Here is a 24,503-nt window from a genome sequence, read left to right on the forward strand (position 1 = left end):
AAATATACTATAATATGTATTTTATTATTATTATTTTTTTAATTTTATAGATATATACCTGACGTTTCTAAAAGTAAATAAAAACCTACATAAGATCTAAATTTCTAAGATGAAAATTTTTACAAAAATAGTCAATATACTTTTCAAGTGTTAATAAAAGTGTTGACAAAGTTGCAAGTTAAAAAAAACCATTTGAAGAGTTTTAAGTATAAAAAATCAATTATAAATATAATTTTAAATACCTAAAACCCCTCAAATGAAATTTTTTAAACTTACAATTTCACAAATAATTTTACCTATTTCTAAAAAATGCATGGACTATTTTTTCAAAAAAAAATCTCTATAAAAATTTGGACTTTAGGTATGTTTTGTGAGATAAAAAATAAAATACATATTATAATAAATCTCATGTATATTTTCTTAATTATCAAAAAAATAAAAAAGAAAATCAGTGCAAAAATTACTCTAATCAAACCGACCAAATGAAGTTTACATGGAGCCTACTGGACACCAAAATTAATGTTGGATTCTATAAGCTAGTTTTTCATGACATAGGAAACAACCAATGTGGAAAAGCGCAAGGCCACCTATACTTGAAAAGACAAAACAATGAGTAGAAGAGGAGAAAGAAAGGACAACTCTGTAGCATTGATGTAATCGCTGCCTTCTGTGGGCTGATTAATTTGAGCAGGTTTGGCTCATTCATTTCCTTCCTTGCCTTTTCAAGACTTCATAACCTTTCTCAAGTTAGATTGTAGTACATGAAAGCGATGTGCCATTTTGATTGTGTTTTCTATCTAACCTAAAATTTAGTTCATGAAACATTGTGAGTGAAGCCAAAAATAACAACAGTAAAGTTACTTCTTTGTGACATTTAGAGATCAGGCCACGGTACAAACTATTGCAAAGTAAGTATACAAAAACAACCCTTTGCAACACTTTCTCCTTGTGGCCTGTGATTCTATCATATGAACATACCTATCCCTCCCAAATCATCTACTACTTTTTTGAATGAACTTTATTACCACCTCATCATATTCCCACCCAATTATATGATGGTTGATAATGTTATATAAATTTAAAAATTAAAGTAAAATTTATTTTTACTAATTATCATAATTTACTATCTAAATATACAGTAATATATAATTAGATTAATATGATATTACAGTTATATTAAAATATATTCTCTTTATGAATCAGTCATTTCAAATAAAAATCATATTCTTATCAAACAAACATTGACAAAACGCTTAGAATACACGTTGTTTAGGCAAAATGTTAATAGATTATATAATAGGATTACAGAATTCTCCCGTTCAAAATGAAGAAAAATATCTAATTGTTTAGAAACAATCCAATAGAGTCTCCTCATCCAGATGACTGTTAAAATAGAGTACTGAATGTGCAAGATGAAATAGTAATTACATGATTTACATCTCTGAGTCCAAACATTCTTCCTTTTGCTTGTCATTTGTGCTAAAGCTTCCAATCTTTTCACTTCAACGGGAAAATTTGAGCTTGCATAGACGATGGTGGCTACTCTTAGCTTATAAAATGGTGCAAGTTGTGCAGCTGCTCCCTTGTTTCCTAGAAAAAAAGAATTGCTCATTATTAAATAACGAATATAGCATCTTGTGAACATATTAGTATGACGATACCTACTTCGTCGCTAAGAGATCGTATCGATGCCATGCTTCCTCAAATTTAGTCCAAACAGTACTCATATCTTGAAGATTTACCTTCTCTGGCCCAACGAAATAAGCCTGAACAACAAACTGGGATGACCTTTGCCTGGTCATGGCACCAGATGATCAATCAGTCAATGGCATACAATCAAGAACACCTTATGCATAAAAGTATTTCATGTTGCATAAACTTACTTTCCTTTATAGTATGATAACCAGCCCAGATAGGCAGTGCCAAAATACATGGAAACAAACGGCTTAGTTACATCAACAGCAGAGTTCACATTGTAGGCCTTGTAACCCAAATGCCTAGATATCATATGCAAAAGACACGAGTACATAAGAATCTTTTGCCTTCAATAACAATTCAAAGAGGTAAGGATTTTTGTAACCATTTTAGAATATAAGCATGAAAAGTGTGATCAACTGAGTTCATTCTAATTAATTTAGTACTATTATCCTTGTAGTGATGTAAAATAATCAAGTTTTTTATCGAACCAAAGTCAGAAAAACATCACCACAATTTGCAAGCCTTAATCTCACGAGGTGGCAAGGGTCATGTAAATTCTAGTGTTCAATCTTTATACTGCCCATTCCAGGTTTTCTTTAGTCTTCTTCTACCTCTTTTCTACAAACTTTTTTCATTCCATTCACTCCCCTCATAGGTGTCTATTGGTTTTCTTCCCACATGCCCAAACCATTGCGCATGCACATCTTATTTTCAATAAGCACCACTTTAACATTATTATAGATAATCTTATTTCTAATTATGTCTTTTTTATATGACCACACATCCACCATAACATCCTCATCCTATTACGCATGTTTTGCATATATTAATACTTAGCCGTCCAAAATTCTTACCATACAAGAAGACTGGTCCTATAGTCATCCAATAAAATTTTTCTTTTTGCTTAGGCCAAAAGAACATAATCCATAAAATTTTGTGAATTTATTTGTTCACAATAGTATTAACATTTAATGATCAATCCCACCAAGCATCAGTGATTATACTAAGGGATGTTGCAGAGCCTTGTGCTCAAGTCAACGCCACATTACTAGGACTACCAAAATTCACAATTATAACTATCTCGCCAGTCACAATGTTCTCAAAATGGAAAGTTCATATTTGGCAATGAAATCAACATACTTGTATAGCCAGTGAGCTGTGGGGTAGTCAATCCCCATTATTCCTGGGCGCGGGCCAATCCCATTCAAGACACGCATGCTAATAATCTCAGCAAGAGCACATAAAAATGCCTGTGCACCAAAGAGTTTTAAGCACGAATCAAAAACAAAATCTGAAGACAATAATAATCAAGAAAGAATTTGAAAAAGATAGAGGGAAACTATAAACATTAAGCAATTGAAGGTAGCACAAAATGAAAATCCAAAAAAAATCTAGCAAAGAGACAAAAATCCAGAAAAGTTTATGATGATCTTGGCTTCTCCATATCTGAATTTGATGTCCAAATTTAATCAAGTAATAGCAAAAGGAGACTCCAACCCAAAAAAAAGATTCCATGAGCATACACCAGTGATCAAAATGTCCATCAAGCTTTGGAATTGCTGGTTGGACAAAACTACTTTCAGTTGACACTCCTTACTACTACAAGCTTAGAAGACTGCTACTTCTTAAGTTTCAATCAGACCCAGTGATGGCTCTGATACCAAATGTTAAGTATACTTTGTGCAAAAGCAAGAAATCTGGGAGAATAATCCCCACACATTGAATAAACATATTGGCTTATAAGTAGCCATACAAAAGAACTGAAACAAAGAAACTGCAACCCACATTTAACAATCCTAAAGACGTGGTAAACAACTAAGGAACAGGTCAAATGACAGCACATCCCTTAACAATAGGGACCACAAAACAGAAAATAACAAACTACTTAATAAACTAAACACTAATAACTTTAACAAGGCGTGTGCAGCGAAATAAAAGGCCTCAAAGATGATATGATCGCATTGTTCATGCTTTAAAAAGTTTCAAAGAGAGTGGTATCCAAGTGCATATTTCAGAATTTGATGGTGATATGGAAGCTGAAGAATTTTTGGATTGGGTGGACAGCATTGAAAGTTATTTTGAGTGGAAAGATGTTCTGGAAGAGAGGAAAGTGAAGCTTGTGGGAGCAAAGCTTCGAGGACCAGCTTCTACTTGGTAGAAACATTATCAAAATGATCATGTGAATAGAGGAAAAGGAAGAGTTCGAAGATGGAATAAGATGAAAGAGAAGCTGAAGGCTCAGTTTTTACCTCGAGATTATGAGCAAACATTGTATCAGAGGATTCAGAACTTAAGACAGCATGAAAAGTCACTGAAGGAGTATACCCAAGAGTTTCATAGGCTGTCACTAGGGTGTAACCTTGCTGAAACTGAAGTACAAAGTGTGAGTCGTTATGTGAACAGGCTCAAGATGGCCATTCAAGATCAAGTAAGCGTGCAGCGGCCTTATAAAGTGAGTGATGCCTATCAACTTGCACGAAACACTCCTAGAAAACTGGTAACTGGTCGTACCAGTGGTGCCTCAACTAGCAAGTTGGGAGTGGGTGCTAAGGGAAAGGGAATAGCTGCAACCATCCATTCCAATCAACCCAACAATTATAACAGCGGAAAGACAGCGCCAGTACAGCCTAATAATCAAGGGAAGGTCGTGATTAAATGCTATAGATGCTTTGAAATTGGACATAAATCTAATGAGTGCCCGAAAGAGATAATAGAGTTAATCTTGTTGAAGCTGAAGAAGCTGATCCACAAGAAAATTTTGCTAGTTTAGAGGATCAGGAGCAGCAACCAGAAGCTGAAAATGAATTAGCAGAGGAAGGAATTGAGGGGAACACATTTGGCGAGGCCTTAGTCATCTGAAGATCATTACTTTCCCCTCTGACTAGCAGCGGTAATTGGCTAAGGAAGAACATTTTCCGAACTAAATGTACAGCTGGTGGAAAGCTATGCAATTTGATAATTGATAGTGGGAGCAGTGAGAATTTAGTCTCTCAAGAAATGGTAGATAAATTGAAATTGAAGGCTGAACGACATCCACAACCAAATCGGATTCTTTGGTTCAATAGAGGAAATGAGGCAATTGTCTCATCAAGATGCCTTGTCAATTTTTCAACCGGTTCCTTCAAAGAGTCAGTTTATTGTGATGCGGTCCCGATGGATGCTTGCCATATCTTACTTGGCCAACCTTGGCAATATGACCGGGGAACGATTCATGATGGTGTGAAGAACACTTATTCATTTTTCGTCAAAGATGGTGAGAAGAAGAAGAAGCTTGTGCTGAAACCAATGAAGAATGATGAAGATAAGGATTGCTCTATTGCACTTGTAAATAGAGGGGATTTATTGGAAAAATCAAGGAAACCAGGTTGCTATGTGTTCTTCTTCAAAAGGAAGAAAAGCCGCAATTAGATATTCCAAGTGACATAAGAGAAATTCTTGATGAATATAGAGATGTGATGCCGGATGAGCTACCCAATGGACTCCCTCCAATTAGGGACATACAACACCACATTGATCTTATGCCGGGTGCCACCTTGCCTAATCTACCTCATTATTAGATGAGTCTAAAGGAGCATAAAGAACTTTAAAGGCAGGTTACAGAACTTCTTAGGAAAGGGTTCATACAAGAGAGTCTAAGTCCTTGTGCCGTACCAGCTTTACTCACCCCTAAGAAAGATGGGAGTTGGAGAATGTGTGTTGATGGTAGGGCTATCAATAAAATAACCATTAAATACAGGTTTCTCATTCCAAGATTGGATGATATGCTTGACATACTAGCTGGATCTCATGTTTATTCTAAGATTGACTTGAAGAGCAGCTATCAACAAATCAGAATAAAACCTAGAGATGAATGGAAAACAGCTTTTAAGACCAAGGAAGGACTCTACGAGTGGTTGGTAATGCCTTTTGGATTGTCTAGTGCACCTAGTACCTTCATGAGATTTATGAATTTAGTGGCTGAAAGGTACTTTTGGCCTTCCATGCATCGGGATGTATACAAGTATGTCACTCATTGCTACACCTGTCAAGTTTTGAAGGGGCAACAACAAAATACAGGTCTTTACACTCCTTTACCAGTCCCTACGGCCCTATGGATTAACATAAGCGTGGACTTTGTATTAGGTTTACCGCAGTCTGCTAGGGGCGTTTATTCCATCTTGGTCATGGTGGATCGATTTTCAAAGATGGCCCATTTGAAAGAGGTACGAGAAGAAGTTAGGCAAAGGCTTGAAAATGTGAACCAACATTACAAGGCAGCAACTGATCAACATAGAAGGTATAAGGAGTATCAAGTGGGTGATTGGGTCACGGTTTTCCTTCAAAAAGAAAGATTTCCAGCATGTACCTATCACAAGTTAAAGAGTAAAAAGATTGGGCCATGCAAAATTCTAAGCAAGTTCAGTGAAAATGCCTATGTGGTTGAGCTTCCTCAAGACCTTGATAAATCGTCAATCTTTAATGTGGCAGATTTGTATCCTTTCCATGGCAATCTGCAAGTGGAATTGCAGGATGTCGAGTGTAAGAGTCCACCTCAGGTAACTTCTAGCAAAGGAGTAAGGATCCAGGCCGTTATACATGTGTGGGAGGTGAAGACTAGAGCTGGAAATTATTTTAGATTTCTGGTAAGATGGGCAGGCAAACCTGATTATGAAAATTCATGGATTAGCAAAAAGGATTTTATGAAAATTGACCCTGAAATGTGCCAAGCAGCCATGTTGACAGCTCGCTCGGAGGCGAGTTCTTTCTAAGAAGGGGGGAGTGATGCAAACATGTACATAGTTTTTATTTTCATGTGTTTTCTCTAATTGGGTAGGGGTATTTTGGTAATTTTCAGCTTTTGGGGGGCGGCATATTTTGGTGTAAGTTAAATTCAGGGTGTCTTTTTGTAAAATCAAGTATTTTGTTGGGGTTCCTAAAGATTAGTGACTTTTAGGGGGGAGTTATTTGCAAAATGGGAGTTGGCTTCTCTTAGAAGCTTGAAGAGATAGAAGTTGGCTTCCCTTGGAAGCTTGAGGTCTGGTATAAATAAAAGGTCTCCCCGCCACTTTGGGGACTTTTTTTAGCATTTTGAAGGCAGAATCCTCTGTAGGGAGTTTCAGCTCCAAACCAGCCAGGGTCTTGAAGATTTGAAGGCTTGGGTTTTGAGGTGTCGACCCTACAGAGCCTACCAATCCCCCCTCCACTGCCATAGGCGTGAGAGGCTAGCAAGAAGCTGCTGCTACTCGGCTGTTCTAGGACTGAAGAGGGGTGATCTTAGTTATTTAAGTGTGTTATTTGCTGTCCATTGTTTCAACACTACATCCTTCTTGTGTTTGTGCTATTTTTGCTGTCCCTATTTGCATCAAGAAGATTCCATGATAATTGCATGGCTTTGGAGTTCCATGGCACCCGAAATCAGTGACACCTGCATGATTCTACTAACGGCAAAAGATGCTTGGGAGTCTATCCAACAGACCTACTCAAAGATTAAGCATTCAGCCCAAATCTACGAGTTAAAGATCAAAATAACTTCAACAAACAGAGGAATAAGACTATTACAGAGCACGCAAATCTCTTGAAAGAACTGCGGCAGGAGATGGGGGGTCATTGAGATGAAAAACAATGATAATGCAGAAACGTTGAAGGCTTTCATAAAGAAGGATCGAACCTACGACTTCCTAGCAGGCCTCAACTTGGAGTACGATCAGGTGAGGGTTCAAATCCTAGGTAAAGATGATTTATTTTCACTAAATGAAGTTGTTTCGATTATCCTAGCTGAGGAAAGTAGCCAGGGTGTAATGCTTAAACCTAAACCAGTTAAAGCCTTAGCAATGGTGGCTAATGGAGTAGGCCATGTATTTAAGAAGGACCAACCAAATGGGGAAAATGGGAAAACAGTCTCCAAATCTACAAGTAGTGACAACCATGATAACCTATGGTGCACCTTTTGCAAGAAACCGAGACATACTTGGGAGATGTGCTGGAGGCTGAATGGTAAACCACCAAGCATGGAGTGGGGAAACAAACGCAAACAATAGCAACGGAGCCAAGGGCAAGCCAATATGGCAACACCGCAAGTGGAAGAACAGACCCAAGAACCAAAAGAGTTTAACAAGGAAGAGGTTGAGAGGTTGAGACATCTCCTAAGTACTCTTGAAAAACTGTCATCTTCAGGTAACTGCTCATTGATGCACTCAGGTAAACTTCCAATCTCTCATGCTTTAAATGCCTCGAATACATCCTTTAAAGACTCATGGATTATTGATTCCAAAACCATTGACCATATGATTCATTCCTCTCGATTTTTCCACTCACACTCACCCTGTTCCAGTAGTAGGAAAATTGCCACTGCTGATGGTTCCTTAATCGCAGTAACTGGGATAGGAGAGATAAAAATCAGTCCTAAACTTACTCTAAAGAATGTCCTTCATGTGCCTAAACTGTCCATCAATCTTTTATTAGTATCCAAACTGTCCTATGATGTGAATTGCAAAGTGATTTTTCTGCCATCTTGCTGCTTATTTCAAGACCAAGATTCAGGAATGATGATTGGACGTGCTAAGCAACGAGATGGTTTATACTATCTTGAGAAATCTAAGAAACCAACAGTCGGCAAGTGGAACCAACCCTTATCTTTCTAAACAACATCTACTCAATAGAGACACAGTTTTGTTGCATCATTACAAGCTAGGACACCCTTCTTTTTCTACTCTTAAGATTATGTTCCTTTCTTTGTTTAAAGACCTAGATACTAGACAGTTTTATTGTGAGGTCTGTGAACTTGCAAAACACAAACGTGCTATTTTTCCTGTCAGTAATAAAAGAAGTCACTTCCCTTTTGAGTTGATACATAGTGATATATGGGTCCATCAACCATTCCAAATGTTTCTGGGACACATTGGTTTGTTTCATTTATTGATGATTGTAAAAGGGTTACTTGCATATTTCTTCTTAAATCCAAATCTAATGTGAGTGACCTCCTCCCTTTTCCATGATACAATACCAATTTAGGACACAAATCAAAAGGTTTAGGTCGGATAATGTAAAGGATTATCTCAACCAAACCCTTTCCACACATTTCCATCAATGGGGGATTATTCATGGGTCATCATGTGTTTCCACTCCCCAACAGAATGGAGTTGCAGAAATATACCTACCGACAATTAGTTGGGATGTTAGATGGAAGATAAGGATGATTTTTTCCTTCTTGACTTACCATCACCATCCCATAAACCTACGCCCAAACCTGAACTTGAGCCTTCTAACAAACCCATGAACATGAACCCTTCCTACATAGTGGTTCACAAATAGAAGGGGGAAAGGCCACTACTGACAATCAGTTTTCACATATTTACTCAAGAAGGATAAATCCAAAACCCAAACCAAGGTTGGACCAATCATTAGACCCAACTTATGCAAATGAGGTAATATCTCTTAGCTCTCCTTCTAACATTGATCCCTTGACTGACATTGATTTGCTCATAGCACTTAAGAAAGGAACTAGCGAGTGCACAAAAAATCCCTTATACCCAATATCTCACTTTGTATCCTTTAAAAGATGCTCTCCATCTCATAGAAGTTTCCTTGCAAACATAAACATAGCATCCATACCCATAATATTATTAGAGGCTTTAAACTATCAGAATTGGAATAATACTATGAATGTTGAAATGCAGGCCCTGGAGAAGAACAATACTTGGGAGATTGTGGATCCACCAAAAGAAAAGAAATCAGTGGGATGAAAGTGGGTCCTCACAATCAAGTATAGAGCAGATGGGATACTTGAAAGGTACAAAACTAAGCTGGTAGCTAAAAGATACACCCAAACATATGGGATGGACTACCAGGAAACCTTTGTCCTAGTAGCCAAGATGAACACGGTGAGAATTCTTTTGTCCCTAGTAGCTAAATTTGATTGTCCTTTACAACAATTTGATGTGAAGAATGCATTCTTGCACAAAGAGCTTGGGGAGGAAATTTACATGGAAATACCCCCAGGGTTCAACAAGAACATAGCTAGAAATAAGGTTTGCAAGCTCAAGAAAGCACCATATGGCCTAAAACAGTCACCAAGAGCCTAGTTCGAGAGATTTTCCAAGGTAATGTAGGCCATGAGGTACAAGCCAAGTCAAGGGGATCACACCCTATTCATAAAACATTCAGGTTCAGGTTCAATTTCTGCTCTTGTTATTTATGTTGATGACATTATAGTGATAGGAAATGATGAAAAGGAGAGGCAGAACTTGGGAAGATGTTTGTCTAAGGAGTTTGAGATCAAGGAACCACGGAATTTGAAATATTTCCTAGGTATTGAAATGGCACAGTCTAGACATGCGATATTTATATCCCAACATAAGTATATCCTTGATCTTTTGAGAGACACAAGAAAATTAGCTTGCAAACCATCTAACATCCCAATTGGTCCTAATCACAAACTTGGTGAACCAAAGGGAGAAAGGGCCACAAATAAAGAAGCATATCAGAGATTGGTTGGCATGCTAATTTACCTATCTCACAAACAATTGGACATAGCCTATGCAGTTAGCATAGTGAGCCAATTCATGCACAAACCTAAAGAACTTCACCTGCAAGTAGTCTACAGAATTCTACACTATCTCAAGGGAACCTTAGGAAAGGGAATTTTATTCAAGAAAAGGGACAAACTCACCCTAGAGGCCTACACCAATGTTGATTATGCAAGCTCAATAGCTGATGGGAGGTCCACCATGGGATACTGCACTTTCTTGAGAGGAAACTTAGTAATGCAAACTTGTACATAGTTTTTATTTTCATATGTTTTCTCTAATTGGGTAGGGGTATTTTGGTAGTTTTCAACTTTTGGGGGTGGCATATTTTGGTGCAAGTTAATTTCGGGATGTCTTTTTATAAGATCAAGTATTTTGTTAGGGTTCCTAATGATTAGTAACTTTTAGGGAGAGTTATTTGCAAAATGGGAGTTGGCTTCTCTTGGAAGCTTTGAAGAGATAGAAGTTGGCTTCCTTGAAAGTTTGAGGTCTGGTATAAATAAAGGGTCACCCAGCCACTTTGGGGACTTTTTTTAGAATTTTGAAGACAAAAGCCTCTGCAAGGAGTTTCAACTCCAAACCAGCTAGGGTTTTGAAGATTTGGAGGCTTGGGTTTTGAGGAGTCGACCCTGCAACACCTACTGATCCCTCCACCACTGCCATAGGTGCGAGAGGCTAGCAAGAAGTTGTTGCTACTCGACTGTTCTAGGACTGAAGAGGTGTGATCTCAATTATTTGTGTTATTTGTTGTCCATTGTTTCAACACTATGTCCTTGTTGTGTTTGTGCTATTTTTGTTGTCCCTATTTGTATCACTTAGTTACCTAGAGAAGCAAAAAGAAGAATGTCGTGGCAAGATCAAGTGCAAAATAAGAATTTTGGGCAATGGCACAAGGTATATGTGAGTCGCTATGGTTGAAGATTATTTTGGAAGATCTAAAACCCAAGTGGGATGGTCCTATGAAGCTTTATTGTGACAATAAGTTAGCAATCAGCATTGCACATAATCTTGTGCAGCATGACCGAACAAAACTCATTGAGGTTGACCGACATTTTATGAAGGAGATGTTGGACAGTGGTCTTATTTACATCATTTATGTATCAAGTGAATCACAATTGGTAGATCTCCTAACCATGGGACTCGATAGTCCAGTCTTTCACAAGATTGTAGCCAAGTTGGGAATGGACAATGTCTATCCATTAACTTGAGAGGGAGTGTCGAGAATCAAGGCTCCATAGAATGTGATTAGCCAATATTCTATAGGGAATTAAGACTTTAATTAGGCTATGATTATGTCTATATTACTATAAATAGATGATTTACCTAATTAGGAGATTTGTTTCCATATCTATGTAAGCATCTACAATGTATATATTCCTACTGATTCAATGAGTAGAAGATAGAAAAATTCTACTATAATTTTCCACAATAGTAATTCCTAAGAGATCATAGGTTGTCCAAACACCTCAAACTGTGTTGCTATTAACCGGTGAAACTTTGACCAAGAACAAAGCCTTTCTTTAGGAGCACAAAAAAGCGCAAGCCACATAATGGCATCCTATTTACAAATTGTATAGCTATTTGCTAAAAAAAGGCACACTTACTGGTTCTAATCCCACATTGCTGAAGTATTTTGAAAGTATAATTTCAGCAACAGCCTGCAAGGAAAAGTTAATGTTATTGATTTCACAAATGCAAAATGCTAATAAATGAAGTTCAGGTTTTCCACAAGACAAGAGGAAGGCCAGAAAGAATGTGGTAATAATAGTAATTTCTTAAGAATGTAATTAAGGCAGCCTCACAAGCAGTTGCCTCAAAAAACTGGATCCATGTAGACAAACTTAAGGTGGGACAGAGAATAATTGAATTAAATTGAGTAATATATTCAGGATAGAGAAGGATTCAAAATTGCTTACATTATCAAGTTACAGTCTGCGAAAACTACACACATCTACAACTTTTAGTTGTACTTATGCTCTTTGATGGAAAATTGCTAAAGCAAAAAGACGCTCATGCTACCAATACTCATTCTCTATCAATTAGAATTTACTCAGAAAATAGGCAACAGTTTTTTTCCCCACTCCTGCATGCTAACAGATAGAAGTAATAGTTTGTTCCTTGTTTCAACATATGTTGCAAAACATGTGTGTGTGTGTTTGTTGGAAAACTAACAGAAAATTTCAGAATATTTAAAATGAGCCTAAGCACACACTACACAGCAGTTCCCATTATTAGTAGTTAGTACAACAATTTTGACTAATATAGTTTAAATTCTATGGTTAATGCCTATGAGAATTTGATAACAGTTTAGGAGAAAAAAGTTCCTGTACACTCACTGATTTTGATCTTACCCTCAATTCTACTTGAGAAACACAGGGTCTCTTATAGGCATCTACAGAAAATTTCACTTTTCCTTTTTTCTTCCCAGACTTGCGCCAGTCTTTTCTAACATCAGGATGATTCCACATCTGCTCCAAGTCTTCTGGAGAAGCTCTAGAGTCCCAAAAGGCAACAGCAACACCTGTTCTCCACATGTAAAGAATAGTGAAGCCATCTGACAGTAAGAATAAAACTTAGAAAATCATGGCGGATGGGCTTCACCTAGGATGGAAAAATTTGTTGAGAATTTCTACACAATTAGATGCTGATAGAACAAACAAATGATTGAAGAAGCACTATACATCCCTTAGCATAAAAGAGGGTATAATGCTGGTCCAATCTAGATTAGATGAAGATGGAGCATTCTTCAATGGCCCTTTGGAGGCCAAACATAATAACAATAACAAGCCCCACCTATCACTAGCAAACCTAGGAGGAGGGGGCCAGAGAAAACTTTCTTAATGGATGCAAGGAAAGCTTTTCTTTGAACTCTTTTTTGAAGGGGGAGATAAGGGGGTGGGGGGTGATGGGCTCAGCCTATCTCACCTAGTTCTGCCAATTTCATTAGAATTTAAAGCCTTGGAAGAAGACAATGCACTCCCATAGTAAGTAAACTTGCCATCAAGAACCTTGGTTTAGTTAAAACTTAGGAACCCCTTCCAAAACTTTTCTGAATTAAAGAACTTCAACAATTGTAGTGCATGAAACTTTAAATATACTAGAGAGACAAGAAAATATAAGACCAAGAAATATAAATATGTAAAAACATGGGCAGGCAATATGATGGACAGTTGAAGAAAGAAACATCCAGAACGCATCTTATTCTTTTCTTCTATGTTACTGTACAAAATTAGCATTTTATTGCAAACAGTTTGTTGTGACTACATTCAGGGCAGCTAATCCTCAAGAAAGAAAACACTTTGCATGTTAAGACATGACAAGTGACTTTCACCTTCTGCTATTATAGTTTCAAAAATTATGTTAATATAGCAAGTAATAAAAGAAGAATGATATATGAGATCATAAGTTCCCAATAGTGCGTTTATGAGCAGTTTGCATTGGCATAAAGCCTGACCTTGTGATGCCATTTTGTGAAACTTTAACATCACAAGCAAAAACTTTATCAGCAACAGAGTTGGCAAAACCTTGTTGCTTTTCTTAGAATGGAATATGACTAGACTATTGCAAGCTACCTGAAGTTGCTTCAGAAGAGTGTACCTGTTTTCTCTTTAAGTGGACCAGCAGATACCTTATTCAGCATGGGGCCAAGTTGAAAAACCTTTCTGCACAAAAGTTATGTATGCAGAAATCAGCATGTGAAATGGTGCTTACATCCTTTGTTAACCCTCTATTATAAGCAACACATCCAACTAATGATGGAACAGATTCCTAACAGATCCTGCACAGTAGATTATTATGCCCTAGCAGTGGCTCATAAGAATTTGTTTCTCTTCAAGCCACAACTAAATAGCACATCCTAAGACAAAAGTGAGCATAGTATATGCACTTATACTGCAAATGAGAGAAAATGCAGGCATGGTATTCTAGGCATATAAATCTCTTTATTATTCATTTTCTATTTTTTCATTTTTTTATACACAATATAGGGAGTGAAAAAACACAAGCATGTTGTAGAGCAATAGCATGTGTCCTTGTGTCTAAGCTAACTGGCACATTCTAAGAACAGGTTACCTTGACAAATCAGAGGATCAAATAGCACTTAAATATATAAGCTAACAAAACCTTGTGTCATTGTAAAAACAAAAATTACACATGAGAAGTCTGTTAGAAAACTGCTCAACCATCCTAGCCCAAGGCTCTCTAGAAACTAGAGGCTTAACTTTTGTCTTTTTAATTGGTTCTTGTTGGAAGAATCTGAGGCGTGAAACGTGGCATACATGGCACGGATTAAACTCCTAGATTAAGAAGGAGTTCTGGAAGATAATGTTAGCTAAAATCTAGGAATGTTTTAGATATTTCTCATGTATATTTGTAGTTTAAATGGATATTATCTATTGCTGTAAAGTAGGAGAAATTTTAGAAGATATCTTAGGAGAGATTGTAGGAGATTTTTTAGGATTTGCTGTGTAAATTTCTTCCTAAAGTTGATGTATTATTCACGGGTGAAAGATTGATTTTATCTTAGCTATTTCTTCATGGTATTAGAGCCATCTCCAGTGACACCTAATTTTTTCCAATAATCCATCTCAAGAAGTTGAGTTAATACTCCGAGATGGCAGACGACTCCAACAGTGAGGTGACCACCTCTAATCCTCCTCCAGTGAGGACTTTTCCTTTGGTTCCACCTCTCTCAACAGCCTTAGATAGTCCTTCTCTTCAAATTACACAACACAAACTGAATGGAATTAATTTCCAAGAATGGTTCCAATCAGTTGATGAGAACCCAAGGAAAAATTCACAGAGATTGGAGTCAACCCCTCAACTTCAATCCGATTACAAGTAAAATCTGGGCATTCGAGAGGCCCTTAACTCTCCTAAGACTCAATACCAAAAATTGATCTCCATCTACCCCCCCCCCCCCCTTTCTACATATCCCCCACTCTACACCTTAACCAAATTCTGTTATGCATTAGCTAGGTTGTCACACCAACGATTCCCCACTCTACCCCTTATGCACATGGCCGGCTATTATGCCAGCCAGCTCATTTACAACCCTGCCCCTGGCCACTGCCCCTTGGACCTTCTTTGATAAGTCAAGTGAACTGGGGGACTAACATCAGTCTTGTTGGTTGTTAGAGGCAAAGGCAAGGAAGACTACCTAACTGGAGATACAGCAAGGCCAAGTTCAGAATCTGCTGCTTCAAGCGTATGGGAGGCTGAGAATGCCATTGTTATGGCTTGATTAGTTAATTCAATGGAGCCTAAAATTGGTAAGACATATCTCTTCTACAAAATGGCTTGTGAGATATGGCAGGATGTCCAAGAAATATACTCTTGACTTAGAAAACACTGCTCAATGTTTTCAAATTCGATCTCTCATTCAAAACACAAAACAAGGTACAAACTCAGTCACCGAATATTTTAATATTCTAACAGCTTTGTGGCAAGAGATGGATCTCTTCTATGAGATTAAATGGGAGTGCACAGGAGATGGTAAAAAATATGGTAAGATGATGGAGAAGGAGAGAGTGTTTGACTTCCTTCATGGATTAAACTCAGAGTTAAATGAAGTTAGGGGTTGGCTGCTAGGGATGAAACCTCTTCCAACCATCAGGGAAGTATTTGCTGAAGTTAGGAGGGAAGAAAGTAGGAAGAAAGTCATGTTCTCGGAGTCAGGACACTCTTCGAATGAAGTCTATTCCCCTGCATCAGCCTTAAATACTTTTAAGGGAAAGACTCCTCTATCTTCTAGAGGGGAGACTACAAGAGAAAAACAATGGTGTGACCATTGTAACCGGCCCTATCACACACGAGAGACATGCTGGAAAATCCATAGAAAACCAACTAACTGGAAGCCTAAGAATCAAAGAAGAGGAGGACAAGCTGGAGGCTAATCAATCTATATGGTGGAAGCCGAGAAAAGGAATCCAACACCTCTTACCATCACAACAACTCAATTGTAAGTATTACAACAACTTCTCAGCCAAACAAAGGTGACTAAACCAGAGAATGCAGAAAATCCTACTCCTACGGTTTCTTTGGCCACAAAAGGTAATATTGTCTATTCTCTTATATCTCAAAGAATACCTAACAGCAATTGGATCATAGACACTGGTGCCTCAGATCACATGACAGGTTCTTTAAATTTATTGTCCAATTTTGAATCATGTGATAAACCTATAAGTGTCTCTATGGATGATGGTACAATATCCCTTGCAAAGGGAAAAGGAACAATTGTGGTAGGAGGATTAATACTTAAATCAGTCCTTTATGTCCCGAACTTGCAGTGTAATTTAATATCAATAAGCAGATTTACAACTGACAGGGACTACAGTGTGATATTCTCCAAAAAATTTTGTGTTTTTCAAGATCTATCATCGGGGAAGATGGTTGGCAATGCTGAGATGAAAGGAGGGCTCTATCAAACACCAAGGCATGATCATTCTACTGATTCTAGGACTCGGTTTTTATACTCTTTAGCTCTTGTTTCAGATTCAGACATTATGTTATGGCATAAGCGGTTAGGACACCCAAGTTTTGAATATCTTAAACTCTTGTATCCTTCTTTATCGAGCAATAAAATTCACAATTATTCTTGTGAACAGTGTATTCTTGCAAAACAGACCAAAATACCTCATCCTAATCATGTTTATACTTCTTCCACACCTTTTCACTTAGTTCATAGTGATATTTGGGGGCTTTCTCGAACCACAACCCTCACCAATACACGATGGTTTATCACCTTTATTGATGACCATACAAGAGTTTGCTGGGTTTTTTTTATGAAAGAAAAATCTGAAGCTTTTTCTATATTCAAAAGGTTTCATCATATGGTGTAGAATGTGTTTCAATCCTCAATTCATGTTTTGAGAACTGATAATGGCAAGGAATACTTTTCTAATGAATTCAACACATACTTAATTGAGTATGGTATCATTCACCAAAACTCATGTCCTTATAACTCTCAACAAAATGGAATTGTCGAAAGGAAGAATCACCATCTGCTTGAAGCTAGAGCAATGATGTTTACTACTTCCGTTCCAAATTCATATTGGGGGGAAGTCGTTTTGACCTCTTCCTATCTTATTAATCGCCTACCTTCCAAAATCCTAAAGTTTAGGACCCCTTTGGTTGTTCTTGATGTTTTTCCTCATTGTGCTAGAGTTCTAAACTCTCTCACTCCTCGTGTGTTTGGATGTACTATTTTTGTTCACCAAAATCCATCCACTCCATCCAAACTTGATCCCAAGGCCATCAAATGCATTTTTGTGGGCTACTCTCCAACACAACAAGGATATAAATGCTACAATCCTAGTACCCACAAATTTGTTGTTTCCTATGATGTTTCTTTTCTTGAAAACCATTCTTTCTTTCAGCCTCACTCTCAACCAGCCCATGTTCCAGAAACAGCCACCAGTTGGAATTCTCTGTTTTTGGATACAACTCCTCTTTCTCTTCCTACTGCTAATCCTAATCGTGTGCCTGAATTTGATCAAGGGGGAGATCATAAGAGAGACCGAGCCCAGAAGAGTGATCAAATTCAAGCTAAACCACCCTTATTGGTGTATTCAAGAAGGCCTTGTGACCCTCAGCATCAGCAACAACCCATGTCATCTGAACCGAGGGTAAGTCCAGAAAAGGCAAAGGAAAATGAGGCTAAAATGGAGGTTGATATTACTAACAGGGAGAATAGAGATGACGTACAGCAGGAGCATGAGCTAGAATATGATCTAGATGTTCCCATTACTTGGAGGAAAGGAGTCAGATCATGCACCAAGTGTCCTAAGTATCCTATTTCAGAACTTTTGGGATATACAAAGCTGTCTCCTAAATTCAAGGCATTCACATAAAATGTTGATGATGAGGCAATTCCTAAAGATATCTATAGAGCACTGCAAGAGGAAAAATGGAGAAAAGCAGTTATGGAAGAAATGCTAGCCCTGGAAAATAATGGTACTTGGGAAATAATGGATTTTCCATATAGAAAACACATAGTTGGCAGCAAGTGGGTGTTCACCATAAAGTACAACTCAGATAGGAGAGTGGATAGATACAAAACAAGGCTTGTAGCTCAAGGTTTTACCCAAACGCAAGGCCTTGACTATGAGGAAACATTTGTACCGGTGGCCAAACTTAACTCTATCCATGTATTATTGTCATTGGCAGTCAATTTGGACCGGAGACTCCATCAACTAGACATAAAAAATGCCTTCTTAAATGGTGAGTTGGAAGAAGCACATGAAAATTCCCCTTGGTTTTGAAAGAAAAGATACAAGAGGAAAGGTATGTAGATTGAAAAAATCCTTGTATGGCCTCAAGCAATCTCCTAGGGCATGGTTCAAGAGGTTAAATGACATTAAACCACCTAGGATACAAACAAGGGCAAGGGGATCACACTCTCTTCACAAAAGTTGATAGCAAGGGTAAGAGAACAATCCTAATAGTCTATGTAGATTATATAATCATCACCAGAGACAATGATCAAGAGATAGAAAGATTGAAGCAGCAACTGAAAGTAGCATTTGAGGTAAAAGACTTGGGAGAGATGAGATATTTCTTGGGGATTGAAGTAGCAAGAAGCAATGAGGGTATTTTCGTATCTCAAAGAAAATACACTCTTGATCTGCTAAAAGAGATAGGAAAGCTTGGGTGTAAGCCTGCAAGCACTCCATTAGAACCCAAATGGAAAAACATAAAAGAGGACAATGAGGAACAATTAGTGGAGATTGGAAGGTATCAATGTTTGGTGGGGAAATTGATTTATCTTTCACATACACGTCCAGATATTGCATATGCAATGAGTATAATTAGCCAATTCATGCATTCCCCAACCGAAAGACACCTAGAAGCTGCCTACCATATCCTGAGGTATTTAAAGGGGACTCCCAGGAAGGGAATGCTATTCAAGAAAAGCAAGGATAGAGGAATAAGAAGCTTTGCATATGTAGATTGGGTTGGATCCATTGAGGATTGCAAGTCTACATCAGGGTATTGCACTAAACTTTGGGGGAATTTGGTCACATGGAGAAGCAAGAAACAACAAGTTGTCTCTCATAGCAGTGCTGAGGCCGAGTATAGAGTCATTGCACAATGCATTTGTGAGGTATCTATTCCTATAACTGGACCTAAAGTACTTTATAGCGATAGTAAATCAGCTATAAGTATGGTAAATAATCTAGTCTAGCATGACCGGATGAAATATGTTCGAATTGACTGGCATTTTGTCAAGGGGGAGCTGGAAAATAGAGACATAAACTTGACTTATGTTCCCACCAAAGATCAAGAAGCAGACATCTTGACCAAAGCAATGCAAAAGCAGGGTTTTGAAGTGATTAGAAGCAAGTTGGGAATTATTGACATCTATTCACCAGCTTGAGGGGGAGTGTTAGAAGAATCCGATGCATGAAACGAGGCATACATGGCACGGATTAAACTCCTAGATTAAGAAGGAGTTCTGGAAGATAATGCTAGCTAAAATCTAGGAATGTTTTAGATATTTCTCATGTATATTTGTAGTTTAAATGTATATTATCTATTGTTGTAAAGTATGAGAGATTTTAGGAGATATCTTAGGAGAGATTGTAGGAGATTTTTTAGGACTTTTGCTGTATAAATTTCTTCCTAAAGCTGATGTATTATTCACGGGTGAAAGATTGATTTTACCCTAGCTATTTCTTCAATTCTTATTTTCTAGGCATGAATACTAAGTTCAAGATATGGATGAACACTTTAGAATCTAGAGGTTTTAAGTTAAAGCAATATTGAAAACCAAAAATATGGATTATAAGTATTAAAATACAAGTGTGTAATGTTATGGCAAAACTTAAAGATCAAGTCATTCCAAGAAAATATCAGTTTAGATATATTGGATTATTCATCCCAAAATATAGGGAGATTAATGAGGGTGTTACCCATAGAATTAGGGCAGGATGGTTAAAATTAAAAAAGTGTATCCAGCATTATAAGTAATATTAAGATTCCATTAAAGCTAAAAAAAAAATTCTATAAGACGACTATAAGACTAGTTTTGTTATATGACACAGAATACTGAGCAATAAAACACTACATATGCAAAATGAGTGTAACGGAGATGCGGATCTTAGTATGAATGTACGGCCATACAAGAAAAGATAAGATTAGAAATGAGATTATTTGTCATAAGATCAACTTAGCTCCTATTGAAGATATGACATGCAAGATACAATCAAGAGTTTGGTCTAACGAGAAGAAAATCAATAGAAGTCTTGTGAGGAGAGTGGATGAAATGAACAAGTCTTTACCAAAAGAGGTCAAGGAAGACCGAGAAAGAATTTGTGAGACACTCTTAGGTGTTGTATGAGCTATAAAGGGCCTTATAGAGGATAAAAACTATAAGTAGAAATGATTGACAAGCTAGACTTCAAGTAGCCAACCCCAAATAGTGGAATGAAGGCTTGATATGTTGTTGTTGTGTCTTTTTTTGTGCATTCCAATGGAAGCTCATGAAACTCAAACATAATATACTAATGGCAAGAGGCAACCAACCATGTTGAATCCTAGAAAGCTACTCAAGAAACTCTTTATATGATACTTCTTGTATCATTTTTACGAAGTTTGGCTGTTAATACTTTCAATTATTACTATATAAACATGGTCTAGTTATTTTCAACTCTTCCAATAGAATTTTCTATTTCACATGAAGAAGTACCCACAAACAAGAAAAATAAAGGACGATAACATGCACAAACAAATCCATCAAGCAACTTCAAATTTGATAATCAAAGAGTTAAGTTCTTGCATGGTTAGACAGAACACCATTTTTTTCTGCAACTCTTTCATGAATTAAGAGTCCCACTTGGTAGTTCTAGAGAATGTTACATGAAGGGGCAAGCATCCAATGACTGGGCACATCTAATTTCAAGAGAAAATTACTAAAACAAAGAAAAAGCAGAAGACTATCTTTGACTGTCACAATGGATACTCCAATGTAAAGAAAAGGTCTAGGATATGGGTTATAAAATATGAGAAGCTTGATAAAAAATTGATGCTAACATAATAGGTGAACCAACCACCTTGGGGGAAGGCATTCCTTAACCGCAAGATATTGATTCCAATAGTTCAAAGTTGATTTATCAGTAGCCTTTTTTATGCCACCTTTATATGCCCTCACCATGAACTCTTCACTTCTTTCTCTGCAGATAAAATTCTAATATTAAACCTTCAGCTGTGTAAAGAACTCAAAATTGTAGCTTGATGAACAATCTTCTAATGCACTATTGGTGGCAAGGAGAAGGATGTGTACAAAACCAATAACAACTTTATAGAGAAGACTTGACAGACCATAAAAATAATATCCATTGACTTACTTTTGGTCATAACTTGATAACCACTTAAGGTAGGCAGCACCGAAATATACATTCACAAAAGGCTTGTATAAAAGTTTTGAGTTCCCTTCCACTTCATATTTTCGATAACCAAAATCTCTGCAAACAGACTCTGATTTAACTCTATTTCACCAGAAAATCAAAACAAAATTGCTACTCTTAACTGAGAGTTGTATTGATTGGATTAGAACCGATGATACCTGACCAGCCAATCTGCTGTCTTCGGCAAAATTTGCATAAGGCCCATAGTAGTTTCATCAGTTTTTTTGTTATACCATGTACAGGTAGGCTGTCTGTGACTTTCAAGTTCTGCAATTGCACAAATCATGTCCTGCATAATGCAAAAAGGGTTCCCATATATTTTCAAAATTCACAAGAACACTGTGACTGGTTCTTCAAATGTACATTTCCAAGTTATGAATAACCATAGATAAAATAGTTCTATAGGATCGTTTCACTACTATATGCACCAAACAAATAAAATGAAATAGAACATACCGGATCTATTTCTGAAACAAAATGCCTGCCAACAATTATCCGAGCTACACCCTGAAAAGAAAAGGTTGCAAGAATGGTGAATCAAAGAGAATGAACAAAAGAATATAGCTGGCAAAAGACCCAAAAATAAGGCAACAACACCACAAGCCTTACCATAAATAATGTAATTTAGCCTTAATAATGTCACATTAAATAATCAACTGATGTACCATAAATAATGCAATTTAGCCTTAATAATGTCACATTAAATAATCAACAGATAATGACATCAGAAGAAAAATAATTCCTTTAGGATAAAAGTTTTGTTTCGGAACTTAAATCAACCTAAGTTAAGATTATGGTATATGCGCTTTCCTTAATTATCCTAAGTCAACATCATAAATAAATTCCTTGAGGGATTGCAAATTTCATGTTCCAAAATCCAAAACCTCTTAATGTTTGAGTAACCTTGAGGGAATGGTTGTGAAGAAATTAAGACATTTTATGTCCTAAATGTCACATACTGCTGACACAGGCTTCATACAAATAAAAGTATAGTTTGGTTCACCTTCATCTCAGTTTCTGTGAGATAAGGCTGACCATCAGGATCCCGGGAGAGGTGAACTTGATGCCATCTAGTCTCTCCAGCATTAATCCATTCAGTTCTCACATCAGGATCCATCCACAGTGTGTCCAGGTCCTCAGGATCAATGCAACCATCCCAGTATGTGAAGCTAACAGCCATCCCAGTAAACTTGTTGTAAGTTTCTACTGCATCAAGCAAAAGAAAGAAGGATTGTTTTTAATAGACAAATAAGTAATTGTCACCAAAATTGCATCTGACATTTCTGGTTAAGCATGTCAAATCTTTAGGAAAGCATGCAAAAAATTACTCAACATTAAAGGCCAAACTGTCAGAAAAGTAGGGTGTGCTCAGTGGTTCTCACTTGAAGAATAAAATACACGGGGAATTTGACTAATATCAGCCTCTAAGTCTCTGCATTCCAAATGCAGTCATTCAGATAGGTTATATGATATGGCATGGATAAAAGAAAAGGCTAAAAAATTTATAAAAGTATATCTTCCAACGTGATTGGCTAATATTTTCACCCAAAAAAATACCAGATAATCAAACAATTAAACACATCCCCCCAAAATCTAGGGAGGGGACAGTAACCTCAGGTAATTTAGAGGCAACACAGGTAAGAGAATGAAAACAAATTTAACTAACACTATCTGATAGGCGGTAATTAGCATATTGTACTTTAAGCAAATAGAATGCCAGTTGTTTCTGTAGCATTCAGTTTTCTTCGCCTCCTTTTGGGCTAAGTCTTCACCTCATTTTTCAATTAACTTCAAGTATCAGAATTTGTTCCATAATTCCATAGCTTTTCACTAACGTTCATGTAAACAATAGTTATAAGCACCCGAGTTCAGGTATCCAAAACAAACGCAGTTAAAGGTAAAAATAGATTGGAAAAGGCTCCATTACTTGTCGAAACCACAATCATAAAATGCATAAACTAACAAAATAACAAGAAGACGAGCCAATCACGTAGAATAGGTGCAACCACATAATCATATTCTAGCCTGTAGGTTGAAACACACGCACACAGAGAATCACCATAAGATACGGAATGGATGAGGGGGAAACGTTGATATTTGATATTTCTCCCGCTTGGCCTGGGAGAAACGATAAATGGAACAGGCGGGGAGGAGAGGAGCGCAAGAAAATGAAGAAGGAAACTTTAATTCTTCCTTCTGTCAATTTCTTGTCGCCGTTCTCCTCCCGCACCTGGAGAGGCGGCAGATTGGAATGCAATCCAAGGAGGCAACGCGACGAGAGGAATAAATAGCTGGAAAGCACGGAATAGGTTTCCCGGAAAGCTTGGGAAATTGGTTGGTGTCGCCGGATTTGGGGATTGCTGGGTTCATGCTGTCGCCTCTCATCTTCCTGTCCAAATAAGGAATCACGCCACCATTTACCAATCACTCCTCCTCCTCCACTCAACCAAAAGCATCGCCAAGGGACAGAAGCAGCCAATTGCCGCCAACGCCAAGCTACTTCAGATCATCAAATACTTTTTGTCTTTCTCTATCATTATATTTTGAAATTCCAATTTTAACAACCCATCAAAGAAATTTGTGGCTCCTGTGCATGTGGTTCTACTCGCCACTCTCCTTTTCAATGCAGCTTTTCTTAAAGGGAAATTTGCAAAAGTTGGACGTTCGGCGAAGAACTTTGCAAAAATAAGACTCTTAATTTTTTTTTGTAAAATTAGAATTTTTGAGAGTTGAATGAACTAAAATGCCCCCAATTTAAATTAGTCTACAATCCTCTTCATCTTATTCTTTTTTATTAGATCTTTTTCTTTCTCTCTCTATTACTCTATATATATAAAGTACATATATATATATCCATCTATCATTTTTTTATTTTTTTACTATTATCTGTAACCTA

General features: G+C 37.2%; 1 protein-coding gene across 9 annotated transcripts; it reads right to left on the reverse strand.

The window, feature by feature from the left end:
• Positions 1-1,241: 1,241 nt before the first annotated feature.
• Positions 1,242-24,199, reverse strand: LOC127811758 (uncharacterized). 9 transcript variants are annotated; one of them, XM_052351921.1, is made up of 14 exons: positions 23,667-24,193; positions 22,990-23,039; positions 22,611-22,810; positions 22,064-22,114; positions 21,766-21,896; positions 21,548-21,664; positions 21,254-21,373; positions 13,800-13,864; positions 12,554-12,756; positions 11,807-11,860; positions 2,839-2,948; positions 1,884-1,997; positions 1,666-1,794; positions 1,242-1,590 (listed from the first exon to the last, which is right to left on the reverse strand). In XM_052351921.1, exons 3-14 carry the CDS (start codon positions 22,785-22,787, stop codon positions 1,551-1,553), a joined length of 1,311 nt encoding a protein of 436 aa, XP_052207881.1. In that variant the 5' UTR covers positions 22,788-22,810; positions 22,990-23,039; positions 23,667-24,193; the 3' UTR covers positions 1,242-1,550. The 9 variants fall into 9 exon arrangements, with proteins under 9 accessions (XP_052207881.1, XP_052207880.1, XP_052207884.1 ...); XM_052351920.1 differs by having other exon boundaries at positions 22,611-22,813; XM_052351924.1 differs by lacking the exon at positions 22,990-23,039 and having other exon boundaries at positions 1,743-1,794; positions 22,611-22,813; positions 23,667-24,197.
• Between the last annotated feature and the right edge of the window lie 304 nt (positions 24,200-24,503).

This window comes from Diospyros lotus, chromosome 10, assembly GCF_014633365.1.
Source record: "Diospyros lotus cultivar Yz01 chromosome 10, ASM1463336v1, whole genome shotgun sequence".
NCBI lineage: Eukaryota > Viridiplantae > Streptophyta > Magnoliopsida > Ericales > Ebenaceae > Diospyros > Diospyros lotus.

What these genes read in the sequence shown, in the direction of transcription:
- LOC127811758 (XM_052351919.1), bottom strand. Translation starts at nt 22,787, where the DNA reads ATGGCTGTTAGCTTCACATACTGGGATGGTTGCATTGATCCTGAGGAC. An exon ending in TCACAGAAACTGAGATGAAG is followed by an intron (nt 22,115 to 22,610) that starts GTGAACCAAACT and finishes TTTTCTTTTCAG; the next exon opens with GGTGTAGCTCGGATAATTGT. An exon ending in TTATCATACTATAAAGGAAA is followed by an intron (nt 1,795 to 1,883) that starts GTAAGTTTATGC and finishes TGCCATGACCAG; the next exon opens with GCAAAGGTCATCCCAGTTTG.